Source organism: Cicer arietinum, chromosome 7 (assembly GCF_000331145.2).
Source record: "Cicer arietinum cultivar CDC Frontier isolate Library 1 chromosome 7, Cicar.CDCFrontier_v2.0, whole genome shotgun sequence".
NCBI lineage: Eukaryota > Viridiplantae > Streptophyta > Magnoliopsida > Fabales > Fabaceae > Cicer > Cicer arietinum.
Window position 1 is genome coordinate 3,726,876 of NC_021166.2, and position 19,531 is coordinate 3,746,406.

Sequence of the window (19,531 nt, forward strand, 5' to 3'; positions counted from 1 at the left end):
AATTTTAACTACAAACCAAAGTTTAAATTTTAGATACAAAACATCTATTAATAACTCAATAATAACTTAATATAAATAATAAATTTTATTAATCTAAACGTTAATTATTAATATAATATATTAATAATTAAACACACAAAATTTTATATACATTTAATATTCATAATTATACAATTTAGTTATTCATTTTTATCTATATTTTTAAACAGTTTATTATACGTTTATTTAAAATTATTTATAAAATATTAAATGATTTTAAAATTTTATAAAAATTTATGGTTAATCTGCTCAATAAATTTTTTTAATGTGACGGACAAATCATCAAAATTCGCATAATTAAATGCTTACCCACCGTCTTTCTTTTGTGATTAGGAATAAAGAGTGACCGACTAGTCCTTGAGACTCTTCCGCGTGTGAATAGTGAGAGGCCATTTAAAGAAAAAGGTTGACGTATGAATATAATTTTATTTAGCTGATTACAGCTAGTACAGTTGGATCCCCAGATTTGATAATGGATCTTTTCATTCTATTATTGAGGCTTTCTTTTATTCCACTTGTATATATTTGTAGTAGTATCTGAATTCTAAATTCTCAATGAATGACAAAAGCATATACGTAATACGTATAATTATTTTAATGCAGTAAATCCACGCAAGGTCACTTGCAAGCCACTTGAAACATTATTGTAATGGAGCTGTGTGATTGACCATTTTATCTTTAATAGAACTAATGTTATTAATAAACTATTGCAGGGTCATCAATTACGGGATTGATTATGTATGATAATGATACAGTTGTTGGAAAAATGATGAAATTTGTTAGGTGAAAGAAAAAGGTTTCATTCCCTTGCTTACCATATCAACCTACTTTTTTTAATAAGATCATGAAACGTCATAGTGACCCCATTGCATGTGTTGATTCCTAACATCCTAGTCAGATCCAACAATTATACACATACCATTACCATAATTTGGCTAACAAGTACGATGAACATGACAATGAGGAATGGAAGGGTAGAAGTGGTGGGGCACAAGTGACAGAAAAGGATCACACAGTCAACTATGATACATTGCTTGCATTTGAAGGGAAAAGAAATGAAAAAGGATTCAAAAAACACTTTTTACCATCGACATATATTATTTCTCCTTACATGAGATCTGGAGCGTTCGCGTCTTGTGAACAGAACAAAAAAAAGAATTCTAGAAACTGTCTCTTTAAATGGATGCATCTAGCTCAATTCAGATCCAAGATAAGATTACCCTTGTCCATAATGGTACAAAGAAAGATAGTACCGGTTAACAACACAGTTTGCACTCCACACCCAAACAAATTTAATCAGGATAATGCCTAAGTCGTGTAGCTGAAAGATGTGTCTTACATAGGTCGGCATACTCGGAGTCAGAAACAGATGAAATAAACTCCAGTTTTGTCATGTCACATTATATAGTGTAGCAAGCAGAGAGTTTCATTCTGCTTTCAGTCTCAAAGCCCTATCAGCATAAGAAGACTACAAATAAAAATAGTAGAATATTCAAATCCTTTAGCCCATTGTTCTACTTTCTTCCATCTTCTTTCGCATTTTGTATTGCAGTGTAGCTGGAGCACAATCTAAAGGTGTTTCTCCTGAATAAGAAGAAGTGAGTTAGGAACATTTGCTGCTTAATACTATTTTCAGATCATTGCAGAGGACCCAGGCTGAAACTGTAATTGGCTGAATTTTAGGAAGGGAAAGTATTAATTACCTTGTGCATTTTTATACTCCAGGCTTGCCCCCGAATCCATGAGAATGAAAACTATATCAGTTTGATTGAAAACTGCAGCCTACAGAGAACATTAAAATTAGTGTCCACTTTACAATTAAGAAAAACTGAATTACATTACAAACATGCAGAAGAGTGAGAGAGATACCAAATGCAGTAAAGACAGTCCTTGCTTGTCTCTGTAATTTGCATCCACACCCTGCACATATAGAATCCATGAATACTACTTCCCTCAAGCAAAACTATAAAGGTGCATCATTTGAAAGAAACAAACCTCATTAAGAAGTTTTTTGACAGCAGCAACGTCACCATTCTTTATTGCTTCTCGTAAACCCTGAGAGCATCACGTCAAATTCGAAATATGACTTGCAACAGCCAAGTTATTTTTGCACCATGCCATATAAGAAATTAAAAAATATACACGATAAAAAACATTTACCTCTCCATTAACTTCATAATCAATCTGGGGTTTATTTGAGGTAGCAGTAGTAGATACATGACCAGGGTAAAACGTAGAACTGCAAATTTTGCATCATAAACTATCAAAATAATGATATCATAAAGTAATCAAAAGCAAAACTAAGTAATAAATTGTCAATGAGCAGTTTGTGATCTTAGACATAGTGAGAGTGAGACTAATATTTGCTTTATGAATGTTGAATATCCTAAAGAAATTTCAGCAAGCTAAAATATAAAGTTTTTATGACAAAGATAGAGGGTCACTTTAACTCTCTTGTTCACAAGAAGGAATAGAACTATAACACAGCCCACCAGCCATCAAGGCATTTTTGGCTGGAGCATAATTCCAGAATATTCAGACAGAAATCCCCTCCTTATTTTCGTGGGAAATACTTTTTCTTCCTTCTCATTACAATCTCAACCATGGAGTTTATAACATGCAACATTATATATATTTCTTGTCAATTGGAAAGTCAATTTCACTTATAGGGAAGTGCTCTTTTTCTACTATGACAAATTAGCTTGTAAGACTTGTTACTAGTGTAGGAACCACACATGTTAAGGAAAAGAGAGTGTGATTTCAAACTTTCAACACAAGAACTTCCTTTCTTTTAATCTATGTTACCAGGTTTTTATCCACATAAGCTGGAGAATGATCATTAGTTCATTACCTCGACATGGAAACTATATATTGGAACTCTCAACTATGTACTAAAACTTGTTCAAAACATACATATTAGTGATATTACCACCCAAAAAAAAAAACAAGATATCTGTTAATCAGTCCCTACCTAAACTTGCTCGTGGAACTGGAGCTTCTATTTTTTGAAACATTATCTATCTTCTTAGGTTTAGGATTTGATCGAGCTGTAACAACTGGGGTAGATTTCTTCTGTCACAGAGAATGAAAAACCAAAAATAATGAGTGTGTGGATTTCATCAAAAAAGGAATCTGAAGACAACAAGAATTATTACCGCCTGGGGGAGTGCATCAGAGGAAGGGGCAGGAGCTTCACAAATGCAAAGAGGCATTCCACACTTACACTCTTTAACGCCCGACGCAAGCTTAATATCTGCAGTCGGTATTCTTTTTGAATCAACATCTGCATCAAGATCTAATTCAGAAACTGCATCTGTTATGCTGTTTACTCCATCTGAAGAAGCCTGTGGTACACCCTTCCCAGATCTGTGCCAAAGAAAATATGTAATCTATAAAAGATTCCTAAATAACATTGATCTCGTGAAGGAGATAATTATATCATTACAAAAAAAAAAGGGAAAAAAATAGTATATTGTTTTATTTTTAAACGAAAAGCTAATGTCAAGAAAAGAGGTGAGCTTTATGTTGAATGATTAATGGGTATTGATATGTAATCTCAGTTCAAAATTAAAAGAGAAATAACAATTTGATAGTTTCTCAAAAAACATAAATGCCCTGCTAAATTATTAATAAATATAGCATCAGTTCATGTAACTTTCTTAAGATTAGGTGTATGGCTTCTACTTAGTACTAAAGTAGACGGTCTTTTTAAAGAACTTTCCATCTTCCCTAACAAATATGTTGAGGGATTGGGTAGCTTTGCTCCTTTGATGTGTTTTTAGTTCACTCTTTGTTCATCCATGTCTTCATGAAATCTTCTAGTATAAAATTAAATCCACACAACTCTTGCATGTAGCTTAAAATGAATATACTTTCTTCACCAGACAAAATATTACCACTGAAATGCTTGAGAGCATTTTCAAGACAAAAAAAATTAAGGCGACCAAGTAATTGAGCTGATAGCTCACATCCCATTCAACCTAGTCTTATAGACCAAGGTGTGCTTAGTTCCACAGGTTTGATCCTTTTCTAGCTCTGCATGGCTTCCAATGTAACCAAATAAGAAGACAGACTATGAAGGATGCCCTCACTTTTAATTAAAAAGAGACTTAACTAGTCTCTGGAGCTATTTACATAAGTGGAAATACATTGAATCTAATCTTACAAAGATACGCAGTCCCTGTAAAACTATCATTAAAGTACTTCACAAGTCCTCGCTATATTTTCCTTCTCTAAGTGTTAAGTTACTAATTTCTTTTAACTTGAAGTTTGTTAGTGACCGAGAATTACAGCTATCTCTATATGAAACTAAATTTCCAGCCTTTTAGAATGCACGGAAAAATACCTAGTTTTGTATCCAAATTATAATTGAAAATCAATAACATTACACAAAGTTAATGAGGAAGTAATTTACCGTGAGTTGTTGAAACAATCAGCACATACGCGGACATTCGAGTAAATGCCAAATTGTGGTAAAGCCTGCATAGAAAAATATCATTTTATGAAGTTCATCAAGGACAACTCTTCCACTAAAACTCTGAACTAAAAGAAAAAAAATAAATTTTACCATTTGATCTGATGAATGTTCATTGCACAATGTTCTCCCACAGGATCGGCAGTGATGCTACACATGCACACACCACATTAAAGTATATAGTATAGTTCCAGTACTTGAAAAGATTTTCATAGTGAATATAATTTCATGTAATAAAGATGTAAAAAACCCTTATGAAAAATAACATTTATGTAAGTCCAGTATAATTTACACACATTGCTTTGAAGAGTAGTGTATTTTACAAAATTTTAAAAGAAGAGTACCCTATAATATTGTACCATTCATGCATAGATTGTTTGATCAAATGCTCGAAATCATGACCAAAACAAATTTTGAACTAAATGACTCATTATATACGTAAAACTGAATAAGTAGCAAGTACATGTAAATTTTGGAAAGTTAAAAAACGAATAGTTTTACATCCTAAATAAGCATTTAATGAAAATTGTTTGCATCAGAACTATTATTATTTACTTTTGGGAATCATTGTTACATGCTTAACTGATAAACTTGGGATTTTGGCAGAAAGAATAAAAGTAACCGATCCGATCAAATTTCAATAGGAAGTAGTTAGCATATTGTGAAGATCCCAAAATCGCTAAACAGAAAGCAAAGGGTTGAATAGGATTGAAATGAAAATGAAAAATTCGAAATGGATTGGAGGGTACCGTACCCGTCTCCTGAAGGTGTTGAAACTGCAACTGCAGACAACACAACGCGCTGCTTCTTGGAAAGGAGGAGCTTCTGTTGTTGACATTCTCTCGCCAAAATTGGGGTTTCTTCTTTTCCTCTCTCTCAAAATGAATTACTCACAATGCTTTTATTTATCGAATTTATCAAATCGTCACCGAGTCCGAAGCATCGATTCATTGCTTCAATGGAGAAGATGAAGATGTGATCTTCCAATAAATTTGTCACAAAAATTCAATTAAATAATATTTTTATTTTAAAAATTAAATAAAATATTTTAATAAAATAAAATTAGCGTGAAGGACGGTATCAAGTTAAAATAGGGGAAATGTTTAATCTGGACCATATTTCATAAAATTAGATATATATTTTATATTGAATTAACATGTTTTTGTATATAAAAATGACGAGATTTATAAATTATTAACTTTAAAAAATATCGTCAAACTCTTTAAATTTTTTTATGATTTATAAATACTTACAATACAATCTATCTTAAAACTCAAATATAAAAAAATCTAAAAAGTCAAGAACTATCCTGATAATAAAAAAATGTCAACAACATTTATCACCCCAATTTTTATTATACCCCGTACTATTTTATTATACCCCGTACAATTTTTAGAAGCGAAATCTCATATATGATAATTATAATTTGTAAAAAAATTTATATATTTTGAATTTATTTAACTATAAAAATTGAATTGATATTTTTTATATAAATATATATATATATATATATTTTATTTTTTTTTAACTTATCATATGAAATTTCCAAATTTACCACTTATTACATGACATGCATGACCAATCAAATTCTTTACGCACCAAATTTAAAACACCTTTACTGCTATATTAAATAATTGTTCTTAAATGATTCAATTGAATTAAAATAAAATAAAATAAAAACTAAAAACATTCTTAATTTTATTAGTAAGGGTTTCCTATCTCTTCAATTGTGCTACTAGTGCCTACAAAAATTGAGAAAAAATTTCGTCATCATTTCTACGTAATTGGGAAGAAATTTCTCACCTTAAAAATTAATCCAAGACGGTGAAAAGTGCATAAATTTTTATTTCTACTATCTTAAATATTAGTTTGAGTGGCATTTCAGCAAGTGCGTAGAAGGTGAAAGATTGCCTCCCAAGTTTTCATTTTTTTATTTTTTATACTCATTTTTATTTGATATTTAATTTTTATCCTTCTCGATTGATTGATGTTCTTCTACAAACCTTTATTTTGTTGGCAAACAATATATTGAGTACATATTGGGTGTTTGATTTACATTATGGTTTTATTGTTATATATTTTAAAAATTTAATTAAATTGTGTCTTATTTTTAAACGTTCAATATTAAAACATATCTACAAGAAAATTAATATTATTTGTGGTGAGATTTGACATAATAAAATTTATTACTTTTACTAGTTATTTTTCCTCTCATCAATCTAATTATCTTCTCTTCATTTATTCTTGAAACTAATCCATTTTTAATATATCTAAAATTATTTTATTTTATTTTGTCTCTTGGATTATATTATTTTAGAGATGAAATCTTATTGTTTTGTAACCTTCGATTTTGGAGAAGGATATATTGTATTTGGAGGATTTGTGTTTATCAAACAGATAAATTCTTAATGGCATTCATTTGATAAGCCTCTGAATTGTTGACGAATAGTTCCAATCGATTTGTGTTTCCATGCCAAGAATACAAGAGTTATATTATCGCCAAACAATAGCGACTAAGATTCAAGAACAAATACCATAAATGAGAGCAATTTTAGCTATATGAAACTCGTGGAAGCATATAGAAAATAGAATCTAGACATGAACACAAATTTATTCTAACATTAAATTACAACTTTCAATGGTAGAATTTTATAAAATGTTTGATGAATTGATTCAGAAGTTACAACTTTCAATGGTGGAACTTTATAAAAATATTTGATGAGTTGATTCGTGTAATTTGTCCATAATAATTTTTTTAACTGAAATAATTAAAATCATTAATTTTAACTAATAAAAATCTTATTATTAAGATTTAAAATCCTCAATTCTTGTCATGTTCTCATCTGAAATATAAAAAGACATTAGAATATCTACCATACTAGGTAGTTTAGTGGTAATTCATATTGCTTTCTTAACATAATCCTATACTTAAACCATTGATGTCATTTTTAATATTATTTGATTAAACAGATGAATTATCGGTCTTTCACAAACGATGATTGACTCGTCAATTTTTTTTATTTTATAAATATATTAATTAAATATTCATAAACATATTATTAAAATTGTATAAATAAATAAAAAGACAATTTAAAAAACTAAAATATTAACCATTAGATCCACTAAAAGTATGAAATGACTAAAATAATGGGTGACTATTACATTAATCCAATAGGGTCACAATGTGTGACAGTGTGAGCACATAATAAGATGGACTGTGATTTATCAACATAAATGTGACCAATTAATATATATATATATATATATATATATATATATATACCAATAAAAACTTGGTAGTACTAGTATTTGTAAAAACTTGGTTAAATTTTATTTTTGTAATCTATTCCAAGTAATTCATTTTTTGGCTATTGATTTTCGTGTGGAAGAAGACAAATTTGGAACAACTATGGTTGCGACTCTTATGAGAATGAAAATTAAGCCAGCAAGAGAATTGGCAAAGGAAAAAAGTATTGGATACTAATCGAAGAGTGTGTGGGTTGTTAACGTAAATGAATCCCAACCGTTTACTATAATAAAACGGTTTAAAATTAAGCCTCTCATTGTAAACATCACTCCTAACCAATATTATTAATTTTTTCTAAATTTTTTTTTGTTTTAACTCTCTTAACTAAAGTTGTCAAAAAAACCTTTAAACTTCAAAGACTCTTTTAATTTTTTTTATTAAGCCTCTAATATTAGGTCCCTATTAAAATAGTTTTTTTAAAGTTGCGCCGCATTATTTTATGAGACTTAAGAAAGGGGCTCAGAGGTAGGGGTGTTCAAAAAAACTAAAAATTGTAACAAAGTGTAGAACTGAACTCTTTTTGAATTGGACTAATTTTTTAAAATTAGAACTGAACCGAACCAATTTTCAGTTCAAAAAACTGAACCGAACTGGTTTTCAGTTCGAAAAACTAAACCAACCCGGTTTTTAATTCAAAAAACTAAATTCGAATTTGTTTTTTAGAAGAAATTAGGGGTAATTATATAAAATTTGATATACAAATCAGTTTGGTTCGGTTTTAAAATAAACCGGTTCATTGATTTATAAATCAATTTGGTTCAGTTTTTTGAACTGAAAATCAGTTCGGTTCAATTTTTTCATAATTGAAAATCGGTTTGGTTCAGTTTTCAAATGGGTTTAGTTCAAAACTGAACTTTGTCCACCTGACTTAAGAGCTTATAAGTCCCCAATATTTTGTTAATTTTGATATTTTTTTCTTGAAAAATTTTCGAATTTTTATTTTGCGAAAAAATTAAAAAATATTTTTTTTCTCAAAACAATTTATGAGAAAAATCAAAAAAATTTATCAGTGAAAAAATAAAAATAAAAAGTTGACAATTTAAAAAAAATCAATTTTTTTTTTTAAAAATGAACTTATAAACCCACTAAAATTTAAAGGACTTTTAGTGTTGGAGTTTTTTTTTTTCGCCTTTTAAATCATAAATTTTTTTGAACTCTAACTTATAATCTTATAGTAGAGTCATGTTTCCCAACAGAATGTCTTTCAACAAAAAATAACCTTAAAATTATAAATGCGTATCGAAAAAAGGTAAGTGATAGAGGTTGCTTTCTACTTTACTCTTCTCGTATCCACTAGTTTTTAATTTAAAGATGTTACTGTTTTGTCCAAAAGAGCTAAAATGAAATCATATAAACTACAGAATCTCATGCATGGACTTTGGTGATTACCATACCAAAACAAATTTATAACACGCTCAATCTTGTCTCTAACTCACAAAGGTAAGAAATATATATTCATAATTTAATCGATTATTAAACGATATATATTTTTGAAGTAGAAGACAAATTTAATAGAAATTATTGAAAATAATAATCCGAAAGGTCAAAGTAGAGATTTCCATAAGATGAAAGAAGAAGCAAAAAAATCAACAATGAACAACATTTAAAAAAGAATCTAAGTATTGAAACACAATAAACACATGGCTGTTAACAAAAATAGAGTGGTTCAAGACTTCAATTGAAGAATAGAGGGACCACCACAACCAATGAGAACATCTTGATCCAATTGGAAAAGTTACAATACAAGTACTACCAAACGCATCTTTCCTGAACCATAAAAACCATTTCCTTCTTCTGTTTCTAGTTATCTTCTTGATTCTCCACTATGGCTTCTGCTGATAGTATCAACAATAATGTTGGTCAAAGAAGTGACAACATAAACAGCTTCCGTCATCAAGACTCTGTCAACAATTTCTCTGTTAACTGGTAACTAACTATCTTATAACTCATATCATATATTTCTGTTTATACTATGTTCTTCACACCTACAACCCCATGTTTTTTTTTTTTTGCCTTTCTATATTTTATTTTTTTGTTCCTTTTTTCCCCCTTATGATGAATGCCTCAAAAGGGATTTTATTTATGAAATAGGACTTGAAAATCAACGTGTAAACACAACAATTTTGTTAATTTTAAATGTTGTGTTCTTCTAGGCTATGAGAAAGTTCTTCTAGGCTTTGAGAAAGTTTTAGTTTTAGTTTGAACTTTGAAGCACTTTTGGGATTGTGTGTATTATGAACCTGAGAAAGTCACTGGTTATGACATGGAAATTAAATTAGTTCAGAGAGAGGTTCTTGTTTAATTTACTAACTTAATCAGATCTGAGAGAATCGGTTGATGAACTAAGGAACACTGAATTAGTTTTAAGAAAGAGGTTTTGGGTTCTAATTCAAGAAACTAACATAATCACTAGTTTACTAATATTTGTGGATTAAAAAACAAAAACAAATTATGAACCTATAATCTTGATTTAGTGAGAAAAAAGCTCTAGATACTTCTCAATGGTTTACTAGAAAGACAACAAGCAATTTGTATTCAAATCTTGTTATAAGATTGTTGGGTTTGACTCAAAGTTCATGTTATTAAGTTTAGATCTTGATACTTATTTTGGCCTCTCAAGCAACAACGCAAGGAATCTACTTAAACTGATATGCTGAGATTTCACCTCAAATTATAGATTCTTTGTTATGTTTTAATAAAGATATAATTCAACACTTATAAAATCGGTTTGTAAGGAGACAGATTTCCAATACAAAATCTGAGCAATATTTCAATTCTATTGTGTTTTATTAAATAAATTGACTTACGGATCTTTTTAAACTCTTTTTAGGTCGGATATATTTTTTCATTGTGAAATTTGAATTCTTGAGAATACTTTAAGACATTTATAACAATACAGACTTCACCAATCTAGAAAATAAAGGAAATTAAAACTATTTCTATCAACCAATTATGTGTTTTTTCCCTACTTCCCTTTCAGGCCAATGGCAGTTACTGGACAAAATGCAGTAACCCCTCAGTTTGCCATGCTCTATAATGGGAGTATGTGTGTATATTATTGAATTCTCTATCAACCAATTATGTGTTTTTTCCCTACTTCCCTTTCAGGCCAATGGCAGTTACTGGACAAAATGCAGTAACCCCTCAGTTTGCCATGCTCTATAATGGGAGTATGTGTGTATATGATGGAATTCCTGCTCAAAAGGTAAATACCTGTTGAAAGATGATTTGTTGTAAATGATTGTGGGAGAAGTTGTGTTTTCATTCCAACACTTCTACTAGAAAATAGAAGTTATTTAGATTGTTAGCTAAGTTAGTTAAAGATTATTAAAAGTAGCTTTTTATAAATAGAGTACAATGTATTCATTTTAAAGGAGTTATTTTCTAACAACTTCATATGTGTCATGTTTTTAATAGGTGCATGAAATAATGATGATGGCTTCTGCTAATGCCAAGTCTTCTGAAATGAAAAGTGGAATTCCCTTCACTTCTCTCATTTCCACTAGCCCTTCTTCTCCACAAGGAGGAACCTCTAATAATTTGGCTTCTCTTCAATCAGTCTCTTTTCCTGTTGAGAAGAGTTCCATTTGCAGGATTCAAGGTCATAACTCATTTATTATTATATATTACTAAAAATGATGATAGCAACACAAAAGTCAAAAGTTTTTTTCAACTCCTTTTATTTAAAATAATTTCTTTTAAAAAATAAAATTATTATTAGTTCAAGGAATATTAATGATCATTTTACAATTATTTCGATTCTAAGGTGATTAAATTAAACTTAAATTCTTATAAGTGAAGTTACAACTAATGCACAATTAATGTCATTTTGAAAATTGAAATAACTGCTAATTTTTCTCTTTACTAAATTTAGTGATGAATTTCATATTTTCTCTTTTTAAATTTATGTTTCTAATGTAATTTCCTTTAGTTGAAACTCCAACAACTTTGTTGTTGTTAAGCTAGTACTATTCATCAATGAATCTGATAATAATAATTTAAAATATTCTATGGATTTTGGTTGGTATTTCTTTTCAGAATTTCCAATAACTCGCAGACAATCACTTCAAATGTTTCTTGAGAAGCGAAAAATCAGGTAATGGTAGCAACATGTTATGTTTGGTGTTGTCTCTAATCAATTTAGAATTTCCAGTGTTTTTAATTATTGATTCCTTTTATGTTTGTTGAGTAAAGGCTAGGTAGCAAAGCACCTTATACCTCCTCAACATCAAAAAAGGTTAACAACGTTGAGAACAACTTCAGCTCAGTATTGAGGCTACTTGAGGGCAAATAGATAGCATGCGCTTTCATGCTGTACAAGCACAACAAAATTAGTCTGTTTTGTTGTTCACACCATATTATACGCTTAATTAATAATTTTTATGGAACCTTAATGTGCTACTGGATTATTATGACTTAAAAGTATGTTATGTCTAATGAATATCTATCTATTGTGTGTTTGTACAATTGATTATTGATTATGTATTTTCCATTATACCTTCTCTTGTTTCCTTTGTATTTTGGATGTACTATTTCTTGGGGATTTCTTTTCCTCATGGACAAGATATTTTAAGAAAATTTTGCGAATGAGAAAAAACTTTTGGTATAATTTTACCCGTAAAGTTTATCAGAAAATGTATGACTGTAGAACATGCATGATTTTCAGAAAAAAAAAAAAAAAGAGAAGTAATGTGAGTAAAACAAATCTATTTATGCAGAAAAAAAAGAAAACACTTGAGTGTTTCAAGATTATTAGACTTAAATGTATTTTTTTTGTCTTCTATGCAGACTTTTTGGCTTCTAATTTTGGTAATAATTTGATTCCGATAATCTTTGATTATAAATAAAAATGTATTAAAATTATATTATTTTAAGAGTACATATTTTTTTGAAATGTATTATTTTATTTAAAATGAAAAATAAACGAAGTTAATAGATAAATAATTAATATTATAATCACACATAATTTATACATAAAATAATAACTATTTATTTTCATTTGATAATCAATATTAATTATTGAACTCTCTACAATGAATTGAATAGCTCACTTTAGAGTATAGTCAAATCATTCAAATTTTCAATATTTAGATCTCTTAGTGCAATACATAATCTACACCAAGATTAGATTGTATGGTTATTAAAAAAGAAAGAATGTTAAATCAAAATAAAAAATAAGAGGAGAGTGTAAAATCCAAATCCTAATTTTTAGAGGAATTTAAAATTTAACTCCATGAAATCACCTTAAATGACACTAATATTATATTTTTTTAAAAACATACAACTTTTCTATATTCACTAAAAAAAATTATATCAAACATTTTCTTTTATTACACTTCCATCTATTAATATCATTTACTATATATCACAATTAGAGTTTTCGTTTTAATTTATAAAAGTATAACTATACATCATATATTTATAATTTTGAAAAATATAGTTATAATACAAAGTTGAAAAAATGATATAAAACAAAAATTATATGATTTTTATAGTACACATGAGAGAGGTGGATGGTTTTTAAAAATTAAAGAATATTAATATCATTTACAATTTCTCCAAAATTTTATATTTTAAGTAACGTTTAGCTGAACCACGTAAGACACTCATACGGGAAAATTTTAACCGCACATCCCAACCCACCGAATAAATCTGACACCCTATTACTTGTCGCCTTGTCGGTTGGTAAACTTGGTTCACCGTACAAATCCTAAAACACCACTAAAAATATTTCATCCTCATAAAATAATAAATAAAATTTTACATAAACCCAATAATTATATTTATGTTTTTGAAATCTTATTTTATCTTTATATGAAAAAATAAAAAATCACTAATTTTATAAAAATAAATAAAATTGAAAACTGGAATGGTACATTAAATTTAATTAAAAAAACAAAAATTATTAAATTTTTTATTCAAAAATTTAAAACTTGAATTTTTTAGAATTTAAAGTTTAAACTCAAAAAACTTGTTTGATTGAATTTTGATTTTCTATTTTTAAAAATTATTTTTTTGATAATGTAAAATATAATTGATTTGGTACACCTATTTTTAAAAACTATTTCAAAAATAAAAATATAAAAAACATGTTTGGTAAAATTATTTTCAAATTATGATTTTCAATTTTTGTTTAAATGAGCATCATTTAAGTTTATAAAATCTAAACAATTTAATATTTATAATAAAATATTTCTAACACATATCAAAAATTAAAATTATTTTACTTTAAAAACAACAATTATAATACATATATACATCTTATTTTTCTACATCATTTTAGTACTTCATTTTATATATATTTTCTGTTTATATCGCGCCAACCTATCACGCTTTTACACACCTATAGAGGATGTACATCAAATATATTTTCTATAAAAATAAGAAATCTAACTTATTAAGAAAACTATGTTGTATTAATTGTTTGAATATTATTTTTTTATATTTTATTTTTGCAAAATTATCAAAAACATGTTGAGTATTACCAACAAATTTCAATTTTTTATAAAAAACCAAAAATTATTTAATTTATTTGGAATATAGTAAATTTAAAAATATTCTCTCAAAAGATCAAACCGTAAAATCTCTTTAACAAATTTTAATTTTTTTTAAATACATTTCATTATCAAACTATAATTATTATTATATTTTAGATAAATTTAAATGTGTAGTAACACTGTTATGTTGTACTTATATTTTTTTTATTATTATATATTATTATTTTGTATAATTTATATATGTATTTTAATAGTATAAAAATTGTATGGTAAATGAAGACATTTTTTATTTTTTTAAGACTTTTTTTGCATTTTAAATTCCATTGAACTAAACTAATCTATTTTTGTTTCTAATATGTTAGTTTTGTTGTAGCTAAATATCACTAGAAGGGGGAGGCTGAATAGGGATTTTAAAAATATTTTAAGTGTTTTAAAAATTATCCTCTCGCTGAGGATGGCTAGCTCGAGGATGAGATTTTTAAATCGTTGGATCTAAGCTGAGCAAAAAAGTAGGAGTAAAATGTAAGGGACACACACACAATTTTATACTGGTTCACCCAAAGATGGCTACGTCCAGTCCTCACACCCTTGTGAGATTTCATTAACTTTCAAACAGATCGATCCTCAACCCGAGGATGATTACAAACTGTGTATTATCAAGCTTCACCAAGCTTACAATCAATTTTCAAATATTTCCAAGCTTCACTCACTAGGAAATTACAAAGTAGAATGAGAGTGATTGATACTTAATACTTTCTCAAAGGATATACAAAGATATAGTGTAGGATCAAAGAAAGTAAGAAGAGAGGATGTGATTTGCTTCTTGAAAGCTTTAAGATACTTGATCTTTTTATGCAATTGTGTTGTGTATCTTCCAATGGAGAGCTTGTATGCATTTTATAGAGACCCAAGCCCTTGATGCCCGTTGGAGCTCATTATCAAAGGATCCAAGGTTTTCATCAAAATTACAGAACTGCCACTCAGCTTGTTAGGCTTAGGCAGAACCCATCCTCACGCAGCATAGCTTTGATCTTGACATGTCCTTGCTTTTTCACTTTAATCAGAGTGCAAGGCTGTTTCTGAGCTGCATTTTTCGAAGACTTTAAGGTCTAGGTTGGTTTCACCTTTTGAGGTGATGTTGACAAGAGAGAAAAAGCCACCCTATGACATAGGACTGTCATACTCAGTCCGAGGATCAGATCTGGCAGCAACATGTGATCTTCCATTTTTGGCTTGTTTCAAGTTGCCTTTTGTTAACTTGACTTCTTCATGTATTAAAACGTGCAAGCCCATTAAATGTTCAGACTTTGGCCTTTGCACATGCTTGATAGGTTGCTTTCACTTTTGCTGGCCTATCCTCTGCTTATTCTACCATCCTCTGCATACTAGATCTAGCCATATTCATCTTTTTCTTTTGACCTTTTGACTCTTATTTTTAAATGCTTTGTTTATTCATTTTTGACATTGTTATGCATTTGAATAAACACATTTGTTCTGGTGAGAGATCAGATTGTCTAAATCTGGAGTTTTTCAAATTGCAGCCCATCCTCACGTTTGCAGCAATTTCCATCCTCACGTGGGTTTTCCATCCTCAGGCCAAAATCACATTTTCCTTCTTTTTGCCTTAATGGTTAATAACCTATTATCTTATATGAATACACTCAAGAGCACATGTTAGTCATTAACCACAATCATAATCTCTTAAGTAATTTTGTTATCATTAAAATCATTTGAGAGATTTTGTCTCAACAAGTTTTAGTGATAAAAGTTTGATATTATAATTCCAATAGATAAAGGTAAGAGTTGGTACAAGACAATTATAAAATAGACATTAATATTACTGTTATTAATAATAATTTTTGTTTTCCTAATTTTTTAAATAAATTAATCTATTTTTAATTGGTTTGAATTTTATAAAAAAAATTGCAAAAATCAAATCATACAATGACTATTTTTATTGGTTAATTTTTCTTTTTTTGAAAAAATTTAAAACAAATAATTCGTTTACACACTTTTTTTTATATATAGAAGGATGATATTTATCCTCATAAAATTCATATAACTATATTCTTTTTATATACAAAAGAAATAATAATAACACTTACACAATTATAGCGTTTCATATTCGAATCTAAACAACATATCCATCCAACCATATTAATATTTTCAATTAAATTAAAACTTAAAAGATTTCATTATACTCTTATTTATAAACAAGAAAATTGAAATAAAAAAATAATGTTTCTTTTTTCGAAAACTTCAACTGATTACGTAACTATGATTACGTCACTATATGTTGTGGTACTGGTAACAACAAAAAATACAGAACAACGTAGGTACAGTTGTGTTATTAACGGTCACCACACACGCCACTTATATTTATTGCATTATTATTTTAAACATGTTTATATAGAATTTTGTAAAATTAAATTTTAAATAATAAAATTATTATAAAATATATAAATAAAAAATTTAAAAGGTGATCGCTTTTCAAATGATTTATAAAAAGTAAACCAGTAGATAAGAGTGACGAGAGAGGATGAGTAATGTGATAGAAAAAAATGTCATTTTGATTTTTGTAGAAAGACAAGAATAATTATATTATTTTCTTTCCTAGTTAAATTATGTATTTTTTAATTTTATGTATTTTTTATCTTCGTAAAAAGTAAATATGAGAAATTATTATTTTTTATTTTTAATCAAAAAATAATTTTGTAATAAAATAATTATAAAAAATATGAAACAAACATCATTAAAATAATAATAAAATAATTTAATTTGAAAAAATAATTTTCTGAAACAGATGTATCAAAAAATTATTTTAGTTTTTTTATTTTAAAAGTTGTAAAATAGAAAATAAATTTAAAGATAATTTTTCAAAACCATGTATTCAAACAAATTTTTCGTTTTTTAATTTTCAAAAACTAAAAAACAAATTTTGGAAATTAATTCAAACACATTTAGATTAGTTTTTCAGAAAACATAATATTTTTTCAAAGTAAAAAAAAAAAAAACAAAATAATTGACTATCTAAAAAACTTTTTAAAAAGCAGTGTAAAATTTATTTTAAGTTTTCTGGTATATTTAGAAAAATTAAAAGTTTAAATTTTATAAAATATAAAAAATTCTGAAAATTTTAAACTCAAAATTTTCTAAATATATTTATGTTTTAAAATTTTAAATTAAATTTTTTAGTTGAAAATTTTATACCTAAAAGTTTTTCTAATGAAATTAAAGAGTGTGGGAATAGAATAATTTTTTTTATTAAAAGAAAGTAAAATAAGAAATTTATTTAAAATATAAAATAGAAGTATTGTGAATTTATGGCAGAAACTTACGTCTAAAATTAATAAATGCTAAAGCATCTGCGTCTTATGCCGTTTAATTTACATATTTTTAAATGCAAATAAATGTTAAGAAGTTCTTAGTTACGTCAGTTTTTTGTGGTCCTTAGCTTACTAACTAGGCTAGTAGTAGTGACAGAGTTGGTGTCGTGCCGCTTAAACTTAATAGTTATGGTTTCTCTTCACCTACAAAAGTAAATGTTGTTTCCAATTTGAAAATTATTTCGTTGGACACAATTAGTTGAACACAGCCATAAAAATGCATATTATTTAGTTATTCTTAAAATCTATATTATTTAAATTTAATGCATGTTTAAATTATGTATCCAAATGTTTGTGATCATGCAACATTTACTTTTGAAATATGAAGGTCATACTTCTCTCTCCTAGTATAGTACCACATGTTTAACGTGGCTATTGAACAAAAAAAACAAGTGGCTGAAGAATCGACAGATGCTACCAAGTAGCAACTTATCACTCAAACCTTTATGACAAGTTATGCGACACAATTTAATTTGATAAAATTGAACCCATATCGATAATAAATATCTTTTTCTTTAAACTTTATTAAATAAAAGCTCTACAAATGCTATTTATTTTAATAATAATGCAACTAAAGACTTTTGGAAGAAAAAAAAAACTTTAAACATGATTCTATTTTATCTTATTCAATTGTATCACGTTATAGTTATGTTACATCATAAAAATGGAGGAGCAACAATTATATCCTACAAATTGTAAAATAAAGAATTAAAAATTTTAAAACTAAAGGAAATAAAAATAAATTTTAAATAAAATAGAAGTATTAAAAATACATTTAAGCATTCCTTTTATCAACAAGTTTCCCTATATTTCTTTTGAAACTCGAGAACTCTACTGCTATATAGTGCATGCTTATACACCAAAAAAATAGTAACCAATGACCATCGAGAATCTCCATATTTTTTTTTAAAGTATTACCCTGTACTCCAACACTCATATTTTTATTCCTACATTTTATCTAAAATATCAATTTTACTTTTTTCTAAATAATAGTATTAATAATAATTTTTTTTTCTATCCACTAAATTCAATTTGAATTCTAAAAAATAAAAAAAAAATTAGAACACGTTTTTCTTTTTAAATTTTCTGATATATAAATTTCAAAATTTTGAAAATACATCTAAAATTTTATGAGACAGAAAAAACAAATTTGTATATCTGAAAACTGAAAAAATAAATTTCGATACACTAAAGTTAGGGTTTAAACTCTAAACACTATTAATAGTATCCTGAAAAACTTTTTTTTTTTAAAGTTTTCCAAAATCCTTTAATGAGATAAAAAGACTTATGTTTTTGATAAAATAAATAAATAAATAAGGAAGTAAAACATACTTTATATAATATACAGGGATAGGAGCATAAATGTGAGGTACAAGAGAATCCCACTTGATAAGAGATATAATATCAGATTGAGGTTTAACTTCAAGGGACTATATATTTCATAAAAATTGCTAATTCAATATACGACTTTAATTTTATTTTCAAATTTTTTATGGTAGGGGGAAGAGGAGTACCTAGTCCAGCATGGTTTTTTTTCCATCGGAAATTCCTTATGACTTCGTTAGAGAGGTAAGAGAAATATGAGGGAAAAACTAGGTAGGGAGTGAGAGAAGTACAAAGATATAGAAATTAGTTACTATACACAACTAATAATAATAAGTGAATCACAAAAAAGTAAAAAAGATTTATAAAAAAATGAGTTCACCAATTTCAACATAAATTGATTTCCTTATTTTTATTTCACTCAATCTATTTTCCTTCGTTTTATGTGGATACCGTTGGGAAAATAAGAACTCTAACAGCATATGCATAAGTCAAATACAGCCCG

The 19,531-nt window shown here is 27.5% G+C and overlaps 2 protein-coding genes across 3 annotated transcripts; one reads left to right on the plus strand and one right to left on the minus strand.

The window, feature by feature from the left end:
- Positions 1 to 1,207: 1,207 nt before the first annotated feature.
- On the minus strand, positions 1,208 to 5,499 carry LOC101501853 (uncharacterized). 2 transcript variants are annotated; one of them, XM_004508001.4, is made up of 10 exons: positions 5,268 to 5,499; positions 4,607 to 4,663; positions 4,454 to 4,518; positions 3,195 to 3,405; positions 3,011 to 3,108; positions 2,200 to 2,278; positions 2,035 to 2,094; positions 1,909 to 1,959; positions 1,743 to 1,821; positions 1,208 to 1,623 (listed from the first exon to the last, which is right to left on the minus strand). In XM_004508001.4, the coding sequence occupies exons 1-10, from the start codon at positions 5,349 to 5,351 to the stop codon at positions 1,541 to 1,543; spliced, it is 867 nt and encodes a 288-aa protein (XP_004508058.1). In that variant the 5' UTR covers positions 5,352 to 5,499; the 3' UTR covers positions 1,208 to 1,540. The 2 variants fall into 2 exon arrangements, with proteins under 2 accessions (XP_004508058.1, XP_004508057.1); XM_004508000.4 differs by having other exon boundaries at positions 3,011 to 3,111.
- A 3,955-nt stretch (positions 5,500 to 9,454) lies between these two features.
- On the plus strand, positions 9,455 to 12,322 carry LOC101502388 (protein TIFY 3B). The gene is made up of 5 exons (XM_004508002.4): positions 9,455 to 9,746; positions 10,929 to 11,025; positions 11,238 to 11,421; positions 11,859 to 11,916; positions 12,015 to 12,322. Exons 1-5 carry the CDS (start codon positions 9,646 to 9,648, stop codon positions 12,112 to 12,114), a joined length of 540 nt encoding a protein of 179 aa, XP_004508059.1. The 5' UTR covers positions 9,455 to 9,645; the 3' UTR covers positions 12,115 to 12,322.
- Positions 12,323 to 19,531: the final 7,209 nt, after the last annotated feature.

Excerpts from the sequence above, each read along its gene's own strand:
- LOC101501853 (XM_004508000.4), bottom strand. The coding sequence starts at position 5,351 with ATGTCAACAACAGAAGCTCCTCCTTTCCAAGAAGCAGCGCGTTGTGTT. Across the intron at positions 4,519-4,606 it reads AACATTCATCAGATCAAATG|GCTTTACCACAATTTGGCAT; the intron begins GTAAAATTTATT and ends TTTTCTATGCAG. Across the intron at positions 2,279-3,010 it reads AGTTCCACGAGCAAGTTTAG|TTCTACGTTTTACCCTGGTC; the intron begins GTAGGGACTGAT and ends CAAAATTTGCAG.
- LOC101502388 (XM_004508002.4), top strand. The coding sequence starts at position 9,646 with ATGGCTTCTGCTGATAGTATCAACAATAATGTTGGTCAAAGAAGTGAC. Across the intron at positions 9,747-10,928 it reads AACAATTTCTCTGTTAACTG|GCCAATGGCAGTTACTGGAC; the intron begins GTAACTAACTAT and ends CTTCCCTTTCAG. Across the intron at positions 11,026-11,237 it reads ATGGAATTCCTGCTCAAAAG|GTGCATGAAATAATGATGAT; the intron begins GTAAATACCTGT and ends TGTTTTTAATAG.